At 40.1% G+C, this 11491-nt stretch overlaps 1 protein-coding gene across 1 annotated transcript in view; it reads right to left on the bottom strand.

The window, feature by feature from the left end:
- Nucleotides 1-494: 494 nt before the first annotated feature.
- SLC30A8 (solute carrier family 30 member 8) overlaps nucleotides 495-11491 on the bottom strand; it is a 54786-nt gene continuing 43789 nt past the window's right edge. The window contains exons 6-8 of the mRNA XM_063080121.1: nucleotides 10433-10538; nucleotides 2103-2237; nucleotides 495-640 (exon numbers count right to left, since the gene is read on the bottom strand). Coding sequence (XP_062936191.1) covers nucleotides 495-640; nucleotides 2103-2237; nucleotides 10433-10538 — 387 coding nt within the window. The remainder of the gene's footprint in view (nucleotides 641-2102; nucleotides 2238-10432; nucleotides 10539-11491) is intronic.

Below are 11491 nucleotides of genomic sequence, written 5' to 3'. Positions count from 1 at the left end.
ATGCATGTCACAGGTTGGTGGGAGAGCCGAGTTCTAGTGGGATTTTAGGCATCCAGATTCTCTTTTATCCGTGATGTGGCTCTTCTTATTTTTGCTACTCATATTTTGGGGGACTTTTGTGACTACTTGTTCTTGCCACTGATTCCTGATAAGATTTTCCTGAGTTCAACTTTATCCACTCATCCTCAGGATGCATTACTGAAGGGAGGTGAACCTTTCATTGCTTGTGGTTATAAACAGCTGTTATTTCAGCCCCAGTTAGCATTAACCTGTACACACATTCCTGTAATTGAACACAGCTACTGATGAGTATGTAATCCAACTGATAGATGGATCTAAAGGCGTCGTCATTCGTGGTGGATGGAGCTAAATAAAGAAGAATAAAATGTGCATTGCTGTGTCATGACTTTTTCAAATGTCTTCTTTTGGTTCCAGAAACTGCACAGCAGCATACAGTCGCTTATCAAATGTGGGAAGCTCACAGTGTTACTGAGCTAGTCCCGAGGGTCTTCACAGAAAAGGCAGTCAGGGTCCTGGTCAGCTGGAGATTCCATTTGAATGGTGAGTGAGTGCACAGTAAAGGTATTGCTAAGGGCTCTCGCAATCTCTCTCCGAACAACCTGGCTGTCCTGGCTGGCTGCTGTTGATAAAGAACCATGGTAAGATTAGCACTGATTGCACACACATGGGTGACTGCTAAGACTCCAGCTTCAAGTGCTTTGTCTTTGATTCTGTGGGGGCACAGGCAGAACAGTTAGAAGAGGCCATGTTGGCTCTGACAATCAGCTACATGCACAAAGACAAGGCAGGGGGAAGTTCTAGCACAGCAACGTGCCCTGTCGCTATGGGAATTCTCCCTGCCCACAGTTATCTCTGGAGTCTGGCACTCCTAGGAGAATGGAAGAGGAGACAAGCCCTGGAAAAAGCTAAGCCAGAACTATTATTTCTTACCCAACTCCCCCCCCACACACACACACCAGCCTCCAGGGATCTCTGGGTTGCAGCCCTTATCTGTCATCAGAGTTTATATCAAGCCTAGTGACAGGAACTAGGAAGCATTTAGAGCTCCCCATAGACCTTTCCTACAGCAGCAACCCTCACTGCCATCTTTTTTCCTGTCCCGAATGGTATCAGGAGACTATAAAGTCCCCTCAGTAGAAACCTGATTGTTTACCAGATTCTTCCATTTGCAGTGAAATATTGGTCTAGTGAATACTATAAATTCCCTGGAGCCAGATCCGAGCCCTGTGAGAAGATGAGGATGTCTGAGAAAGCACAGTCCTCAAATGACTGTCACTGATGTTTGTGTCCCCTGCTTCTAAGTAATTTCTTGAGACATTTTGAGCCTAACATATCACCCTTGGCCTGAGTGCCCTCTGAGGCAGTGAAAGACCTTTCACCACCTATTGTCCCTGCCCTAGGACAATATCATAGGCAAAATTACCTTCTACTTGAAACAGTAGTTTTAAGCATAAACCAATATCCTAAGAATTATCTCACATGGTTACAGGATTTCTAACTGTACAATGAAGGACCGACTATTAATTCCTACTAACACAATAATTTAATGCATGTTACCAAATGACTAGAAGTGAGGAAATAAAATGTCCTCAACACAAATGATTACATTATGTAATGATGAACATGCTAATTACCCTGACTTTGTCATCATACATTGTACACAGGTATTGATACCCAACTCTGTACCTCATAAATATGTATAATCGATTATGATTCGACTTTTTAAAAAAAGATTAATTGTTGAACGCATTTGTATTATTTGACTGATGGGGCACTAAGCCAAAGAGGTAAAGTCAAATTTTCAGAGTCCAAGGCCATGAGGTTGGGTGGTACTTTAGCTCTTCATTCTGCCTATCCTCTGCCCTCTGCAGTCAGCCCCAAGTCTGTCATCGGTATCACTGTTGCTATGACAACATCTATAAGTCAGTTGGTCTTCAAAGGCCCTCAATAGTACAAAATACTTTAACGGTTGTTTTGACAGACAACAGACACTAAGGGCAGCCCTACAAAAAGAAGGCAAATTACTGACTGTAGTTAACAAGAACTGAACTTTTTCCAGGCTATTTATAAAACTTACTGACCTGTAGCAACATGAACCGAGAGAATCACCTGGTTCGTTGTTAGAGACCAGATGTGCAGGCTGTGCACAGACTCCACTCCGTCGACCGTTAAGATGAGCTCTTTCACACCATTGTAATCCAGGCTCTTTGGCACACCTGACATAAGGAAAGAGTGAAGGGCTGTTGTTATCCAGTTAAATACCGCAGCTCATCGAGATGACTAAATGGGCTGCCAGGTCCTCACCGAAACGTCAACTTGCTCTTCCCTTTCTTGATGTCTTAATTCAAATGTTTACAAATCAGCTTCACCTGACAATTTCAAAGGATTTACCATCGATCCAAAGTTCACAGACTGCTATGGTTTGAATGTGCCCTCCAAAACTCAGGTTGAAATTTAATTGCCACTGTAACAGGATTAAGAGGTCATCAGGCTATGTCCTCATGAATGAGTTAATGCTGGAGTGAGTAGGTTATTGCAGGAGCGGGCTCATTATAAAAGGTCAAGTTCAGCGTCCCTCTGTCTCTCCCTCCTTCCTTCTCCCTTCTCCTCTTGCTCACTTTTTCCTCCTTTCTGCCCCTCTTTTCTCTCTCCCTCCCTCCCTTCCACTTTCTCTCCCATCCTCTCGCCTTCCACCACATGAAGACGCAGCAAGAAGGCCTTTGTCCAGATGCCAGCACCTCGATATTGAACTTCCCATCCTCGAGAACTATGAGCCAGTAAATTGCTGTTCATTATAAGTTACCCAGTGTCAGGTATTCTATTATAACAGCACAAAATAGACTAAGACGCAGACCAAGAATATTTTCAGAATTTACTGTAGTAAACAACAGTAATTGTCCTTACTTTTTAGGGCGTATTATTAAACTCATTGTGCTTTTCCCAATTTTCTTTGCATACACTTGGAATGCAAGATAAAATATTATGGGATTTTGTATCAAATAATCCCAGGTTAGCATTTTGACTACAACTATTGTGAATTTACCCAAATTGTGGAACTTCTCTGATGCTCAGCACATTTATAGTAAAATAGGGGTGATAAGATCAAAAGGTAGACCACGATGTTCTCTGAAAAGCAAGTCAGAAAATATCTACTCTTTGTAAACTGTATACAAAAGTTGGTTATCCAAGAGGTCACTTAATGAACTGTGTTAATAGGGGATTCTAACACTGTAATGCCATCTTATAATTTGGTTTCTAAGTTTTCCATTATTTTAGCTACATTCACCAGCATTCAATATCCAGGAAACAAAATGTAATAGTTTGACTGTCACCCTTGTTTCTAAAGTGACAGTGTGGGGCACACTGGGAGGTGGAGAACCTGGCAGCCAATCAGCTATTCTTTGGTGCAGAAGGAACTGGATGTCTCTAGCCTGGAGAAGAGAAGGCTAAGGGAAGTATGACCACTTTCCTCAAATATTGCAAGATTTGTCATATAGAGGATAAGAGAATATGAATGTATAAGAATGCTTGCTCCGGCTAACTCTGGAGACAGAAGCAGAGCCAATGGTGAGTTGGAATAGTAAAACAGATATCAACGCAATACAAGAATTTTGGGGGGAAAAAAAAGTAAAAAACAGCACGAAAGTGGTAAAGCCGTTTGTTGAGATAGATAAATCCCTGTCAACCAAGGATGAGAGAGGATGCTGTGGAAAAGATTTCTAAGCACAACTCTTTTTTAGCCTCTACTTCAGTACATACACACACACACACACACACAGACACACACACACACACACACACACACACACACACCACAAACACCTGGGGTGTTTATTAAAAATAAATATGTCTCTGCTCAATTTCAGACCTCCTAAAGGAAATTTCTATGGATGGGTGTAGGGAAAATATAGGAAAATGGTCAGGGCCCCTCAGATGTTCAGAATCTTGCCAAGCATTTGATGTAAATGTGTGCCCAGGTGTTCCTTGGTTATTGTCTAATGTAATTGCACATGTGTGCCCAGGTGTCCTGGGTTATGGACTTTAGTGTAAAGGATGAGTGGCTCTGATCCACAGTGCCCACCCTGCCCTTGGGCGGGGGGGGGGGTACAGGGAAGCTGCTACTGCTGCTGGAGGGAGGCTGTTACTGCCAGTGCCCCCGGGACCCTCTAGGAGGCCACCACCGCTACTGCTTCTGCTGCAAGCTGCTGCTGCTGCTACTCTTGAGGACTGAGCTCATGTCAGCAGCCAATGGCTCCCGGGATCTTTCCCAATTACCTAGCGTGGACCTGTGTGTGAGGGGTCTGGTGATCCAGCCAGGCATGTGAGGGGTCTGGGGACCCAGCCTGGAATATGAGGGGTCTGTGACCCAGTCTGTACAATGGGTTTGAAGGGTATGAGCCCTAGCCTGGACAATACAAATGGAAACTTAGTATAACTAAAATAATGAAACACTTTGGCTTTAGTTATGAAATCCTAGCCATACAATAGTCATGTAGCAGTACGATGGGGCTCTGAAATCTACAGGTTTTCAGAGTGGTTCTCAATCTTGCATGCATGTTAGTATTACTGCAGGAGGCTTTAGAAATCCTAATGATCAGGTTTCACTAAGACCAATTAAATCAGAATCTCTGGGGATAGGCCCAACACCAGTGCTCGTTTGGTGGTTCTGGCATGCAGCCAAGATTGAGAACCATTGCACCAATGAGCCACTTATGAGCCACTGAGCAGCTCTACCTTGCAGTGGCTCTCAAGCCTGGCTACATGTTAAACCAAAGCCAGCCCCAACCCCAGATAATTAAATCAGAATCTCTGGCTACGGGAAGCCTGGGAAAAATATGTTTTAAAAGCTTCCCAGGTGATTGTTGTGAGTAACCAGAGCTGAGAATCACCTACTTAAAGAAATAGGGAAACTTTTCACCCTCCTTTTTTGGGATTTAAGAAACTTTCTCACGGAAGATTTCTTCCTTGTGGCTAACTCAAAATTCCCTACAGTTTGAGCTACTTTAATACCACTTTATACTGTTTCATGGAAGTAACAAAAAGCTGCTCAACATGTTCTTTTACTCTACAAGCAGCAAAAGTCTTAGTGTACTAGAAGCAGATTCAAGGAGTCCTTGTCTCAGATTAACCGTAAAATGCCCAGAAAGGGTAAAATTATTACACAATAATAATAATAATAATAATTGAGAACCTACTTCTTTATGGAGAACCTACCATGCATCAAGGTTTGTGCTAAGCACTTCATAGTGATTATCTTATTTAATAGTCATAGGAATTTTACAAGCTATTTATCAATGTTATAACTCCTATTTAACTGGGGAAAAGGAAATCGGAGTTAGGGAGGTTAGGAAACATTGCTAAGGCTACACAGGTAAGTGGTAGAGCCAGGGATATCAGTTCTAACACCCAGGCTCTCAGTGCAAGGTGTTATACAAATGGGGAGTCTAGGTATGGCAATCAAAAAGTTGACTATTGTGCCTAATGTGTGTTATCTGTCATTCTTCTATGACCCTTGAAATGAAGTCATGATCCTACTACTCATTTTCTCTCTTGTCTTGTTCAACTCTTTACTGTTATGGAAACAGAAGTCCCATCACTTATTTTACTGTAGGAAATAATGTTGACAAGCAAGAGTCAGACCCCCACCGGCCTTAATGCTCCATCACACCCTAGAAACTTCTTTTACTGAGGGGAGAAGTCTAAAAAAATATCAATGTATCCAGAAAATTATTCCAATTGGTGTTTTAAAAAATAACTTCCCAGACTTATATGAAAAATCCACTCAACACACTTATCATTAAAGAATTGCGTGTAAAATCAATAAGAAAATGTCTCACCTATAGTTAGTAAAGAATCAACAGTTTGATAATACCCATTGATAGTGAGGATGTGAGGGAATGAGCATTCTCACATGCTGTTGGTAGGAAAGAAATTGATGTGGTATCTTGGTAGAAATGGTGATATCTACTTAATTTTAAAAGGCACATAACTTTTGAAACAGCAATACCACTTCTAGGAATCATTCCACAGACATACAAGTGCTGCAAATATATATTCACAAGAGTGGTAATTGTTTTTAATGTCTATTGTAAGCAAGTACTTCCATACAGTGGAGTAACTGCAGCTATGAGAAAGAATTGGGGTATATATATGTATGTGCTAATATAAAAAAACCTCTAAGTGAAAAAAGCAAGGTGCAGAACAAAATACGGATCAATATGTAAAAAGATACATATATCTATCATGTAATTATATATATATGTATATATATGTAAATGCATAAATATCTTTGGAAATATATGTCAACTAATTAATAGGTATTAATCCTGAAGAATGGAACTGAGATATCAAAGGTAGAAAGATGGGGAGACTTTTTTTATTGTTTTATACTTTTCTATATTGTTTTTAAGTTGTACTAAGTTTAAGTATTATTTTATACTAAGCTAATTTTAAAAAGTAAGTGTCTTCCAGAAAGGAGTTACCTACCAGTTTCAATAATTAGCTGACGTAGCCCAGTCTCTGCACTGCTCCTTAAACACAATAAGAAAGATAATCACCAGGGAAAGGCTATACTGGGACAGAAAAAGTGGAATGTAAGTCATCTGAAACTGTATACCAATTTGTCTTTTATCTCCTTTTAAGTCAATAACTTCTGTAATAGCAGCAACAGCTGCAGTTCAGCACTTGCCCTTCAAAAAAGAAAATGGATGCATCTGTGATTTAACAAACTAAATATTCTCATGTTCAGAGCCAGAAAGTTCACTTGTTAGTGACGTCTGACGCCATTATCTGTTTCACTGTTGTCAACACTGTCATCTGCCAACAATTTTGCTGCCCACCAAGAACAAACCCTTAAATGTATAATCAGCAGTGAATACTAATGTGAGCTGTTACTGAAGGTGACAGCACTCTGAGACTTTGTCTACCTTATGTCAAAATGTGCTGGACAAAAAAAAAGTTCAGCCAATCATCTGGGTGTTTGATATGATACAAACCTGTAGTTCTGATTGAACTTTCCAGATGACATTCCCAATGCCACTGTGTAGGAATCCCTTAAGTGGTATAAAAAGATGAACCCAGTGATTCTAAACGTATGGTCCTCGGACCAACAGCATCAGCCTCTTGCTAGAAATTCAAATTCCTGCCCCTTCCATCCCCTGAAAGACCTACTACCTCAAGAACTGTCAGGGTGGGCTCAGCAATCTGTGTTTACCAAACCCTCTAAGAAATGCTGATGACACTAAAGTTTGAGAACTGCTGGCTTAGTCTAAAGGATTTTAGGCAAGTCCTTTATAATACCTATTTTCCTGGAATATAGAATAGAAAATAATGTCATTTGTGTCAATTACAAATGGTCAGTATAACAAAGATAGATCACCTTGCAAATATAATCAAGTACTTTATGTCTCTAATATATTTCCATCTACTAAGATAATGTCCCTAGGAGTTAGTAGTTCTCCCATTTCAAGCACCATTAAATAGTTTTTCTGCTTATAAAGATGGATTTCTTCTGCAGGACTCTCTTATCTGGTCCTTCTGAGACCATCAGCACTGATAGTTGGCCACTGCTGTAGCCACAGTCTGTGGCCAAAAATTGGGAATTTCTGGTGTGAGGATAAATATGCAGCACAAGGTTCATCTCCATAACCTAGTTTCATATTTCTAATATTCTAGCCAACTGAAAGAGCTAGCTGATGATTTATGTTTACTGAGTTCTTACTGTGTTCTAGATATTATGCCATTTGTTTCATCTAATTGTCCCCAAAACACTGGAGAGTTGCTGTGGATTGGATGTCCCCCCAAATTCAGTGAGGCTTGCTCCCCACTGTGACAGTGTTAAGAGGGTGGGAAATCCTACTGTAGTAGTTGAAAGGTCGGATCTTGAAGAGATGATTCGATTGTGAGGACCATGCCCTAGTAAATGGATTAATCCATCGATGCCATTGATGGTTTAATGGTGGTTGTTGGCATGGTTCTGAGGGCTTTATTTTTTAATATTGCTATCCACCTTTATTTTTTTTAATTGAAACATAGTTGATTGTACAAACCTCTGGGGTACAGAGCTGAAAATCAATACCTGCAATACGTGATGCTCAAACCAGGATAATTAGTATAATCAACATTATACATTGTAATCGTTTTTCATGGCCCTTTACCAATTCTTCCCTTAATTCCCTGTCCCCCTTTCCCACCTATGGTAACCTCCCTCCGAGGGCTTTAGAAGGAGAACCATTGAGGAGATCAGCTCTCTCTTCTGCCTCCTCTCACAATGTAATACCCCCTGTGCTGCTCAAGTTCCCACCAAAAAAGGCCCTCACTGTAAGTGTTCCCTGGACTTTGGATTTCCCAACCTCCAAACTGTAAGCAATAAATATTGTTTCTTTACAAAGTACCCAGTTTCAGCCTTTTTCATTATAAGCAACAGAAACTGACTAATACAAGGGTGGATGTTCTATTCCCACTTTCGAGTTGAGAAAACTGAAGTTCGGAGGAGTTGAGGGTCTTGTCTAAGGTTCCACAGCTGCAAACTTGCATGACTAGAATTTGAACTGAGATTTGTCTGATACAAAGACCTTGTTTTTCCAACTACATGATGTGCCTCTCCAAGATAACCCTGCCAGTCAGGATGTGGCCTAGAAAGGGCAGAACCAGCAGTTCTTCAGCACTTCATGCCACATGGAAAGAAAATCACCAGAATACAGAAGGGGGAAGGGAGGCAGCCAGTAAGCTTTAGGCATAAGAAAGAATTTCTTAGAGTGAGGGTTATTTATGTCACTTGCTCCTGGATGATTGGAAGACCCCAGGAGCCAGACAGGGATTCCATGAGCCCAGGAGAACAGTCAGGGTTGGGCCCTGGCTGTGGGGAATGAGGTTAATAAGCATGAAATCCTACTCCAGGCTGAGAGGGGGACAGAAATCACCACTCCCTCAGCAAAGCCTCTGTGTCCACTGCCCCTATTCCCCAGCCACGTTAAAATCCCCAATAAAGAACCACACCTCCTTGTTGTAGCACTTACCACTATTCTATTTCTGTGCAATTATTTGAATTACAGAAGTATTAGCTCCATGAGGAGAGAGCTGGTCTCTGCTTTGCTCACCCCTGTAATTCTGGCTTTGACACACCACCTAGCACAGAGTCAGAGCTCAGTAAACATCTGCCAGACGAATAAAGAAAGGGGCATCCTGGTGCTCTTGCACTATGTGACACGATTTGACTAAAACGTTCAAGTTTTATGCTACCTGAGGGGTAGATTAGGTCTTTTCCAGATATACTTACAGATAAATTTATATTTTTGTAGTATCTCCCTCCATATCCATCTTTACTTTTTTTATTTATTGTTTTTACACTGTGAGATGTCATTTAACAGTTGCTACAGAAAAAATAGAAGCCAGTTCTTCCCATTTGTTCCAATATGAATAAAAATCAAATATTTTATTCACAAAAACTCTTTATTAATGTAAATTTTCTCTAGACACATTGAGCATCCCTAATCTGAAACTCTGAAATCCAAAATGCTTCAAAATACAAAACTTTTTGTTATTGGGCTTCCAGTCTTTCAGTAGTTCCTTTTGTCATAGTGTTAAGATAGACAGCAATGAAACCGTGACTACTTTAGCGTTCTTCTTGGGCTGTATGCAACAGAAAAGATCTCCGGTTCATTTATTTGAAAAATAGATTCATTGGCTGAAATCTATTGAACATACTCCCAGACAGAAATCAAGGTAGAAATAAGGGAAAATTTTGGCATCTAGATTTCAGAAAGTACCCAGCTTCTGCCCCAGACACCATGCTGACATACATGTGACTTAACCAATTTTTTCCTGTTCTTGTTACTGCTGAAGATAGCACGATGCCACAAGTGGAAAATTCCACACCTGAACATTATTTTTTCGCTGTATTTAATGTATGTCATTTTTTTTTACTGTTAAGTACTTATGTATAAATAAATGCAAGAAAATGCTTATCAGTAGCATATAAATTTAAAGATAAGAATGATGGTGATGCCAAACAATCACAAATTATGCACTTGGGGGGCTGAAATAGTGACACTTTTGCTTTATGATGGTTCAGTGTACACAAACCTTGTTTCTTGCACAAAATTATTTAAAATGTTGTATAAAATTACCTTCAGGGTATGTGTATAAGGTATATATGAAACATAAACAAATTTCATGCTTAGACTTGGGTCCCATACCCAAGATATCCCAAGATATCTTATATGCAAATACTCCAAAATCCAAAAAAAAAAAAATCCCAAATCTGAAAAACTTCTGGTCCCAAGTGTTTTGGATAAGTGACATTCAACCTGTAATACAAATTAACAGTGAGAATGACTTGTGACCACTCTTTTTCATAATCATAGGAAAGAGAAAACATTGATCCTGGGAATAATAATAAAATTACTCCTACCTTCCATGAGTAAGATGAAGAAGTCCTTTAAGATAGTGATGGTGCTGGCCAAAACCAGGATGGAAAAAATAAATGTGCAGATTGGGTCGGCTATTTTGTAGTCTGGCTATAAAATACAGAGACTTTGGTTAACTGAAGTTATACCTCTCATCCAGAAAGTCTGATTAATATAGTAAGTAAACCTCCTGTTTCCTTCCTCTCTGTCACCCATTCACCCTCCTGATAACCTGACATCCAAACTTCAGAGGCAAGACTTTTTTCCTGAAGACCTGATCCTTCTTTTCAGCTTTAAACTCCCAGTGATTGAAGAAGAAAGACTACAGGACATGCTTTTTCCATAATTTAAGAACTAAAGGAAAAAGTATTCTTAAGTATGTTCTCAAGAGGCCAGATTTAATTTCTCTCAAATTAATAGACTAGAAGTACAAAGTCACTAATGAAAATATGCACAAACATGCCTACAATATCCAATGACTTTTCAGCCTTAATTATAGTAGGAGAGAAAAGTTGCAGATGGCCAACATGCAGCTGGACCTTGGTCTTGACTGGCTGGAGTTAGTTTATTTCTCTCCCTCCCAAGTCTGACACATACTCAAGGCACATATCACTGATACCAGCCTAAGGGTATGAGCCAATGTGTCCTTCTTGCTCTCTCCCCACTGGAGCCTTTGGCCTCAAGGTGAAACACTTACTCCTTTGCCCTTGATGAAGTTCTGTGCCACAGAAATATTCATGCCCCACTATCTCCAAGAAACTCAGCATCAGCCTAACCCTTGTAGGGAGACTTTAAATTCCACTAACCCACATACTTTAGACTTGAACCTTTCAGTGATTATTTTGCTTGGTTGAATTCAGATATGTCTTTGTAATTTTTATTTGCATATGTTCACTTTTTAGGAAAAAATAGTAAAGAATCCCTGTAAATTGAACAATCATGATGCAAATAGAACTAAATGCTCTTTTCCTTCATTCCCTGTCCTCAACCCACCTCTGTTCTTAGCATTTATACATAACAATCTGTAGTGAATATTTATTTGTTTAGAGTTGGAGGTCCATCCA

This window comes from Cynocephalus volans, chromosome 15 (genome assembly GCF_027409185.1).
Source record: "Cynocephalus volans isolate mCynVol1 chromosome 15, mCynVol1.pri, whole genome shotgun sequence".
NCBI classification, from domain to species: domain Eukaryota; kingdom Metazoa; phylum Chordata; class Mammalia; order Dermoptera; family Cynocephalidae; genus Cynocephalus; species Cynocephalus volans.
The sequence above is the reverse complement of the archived record's forward strand: the minus strand, read 5'-3'. Positions and strand labels throughout refer to the sequence as shown.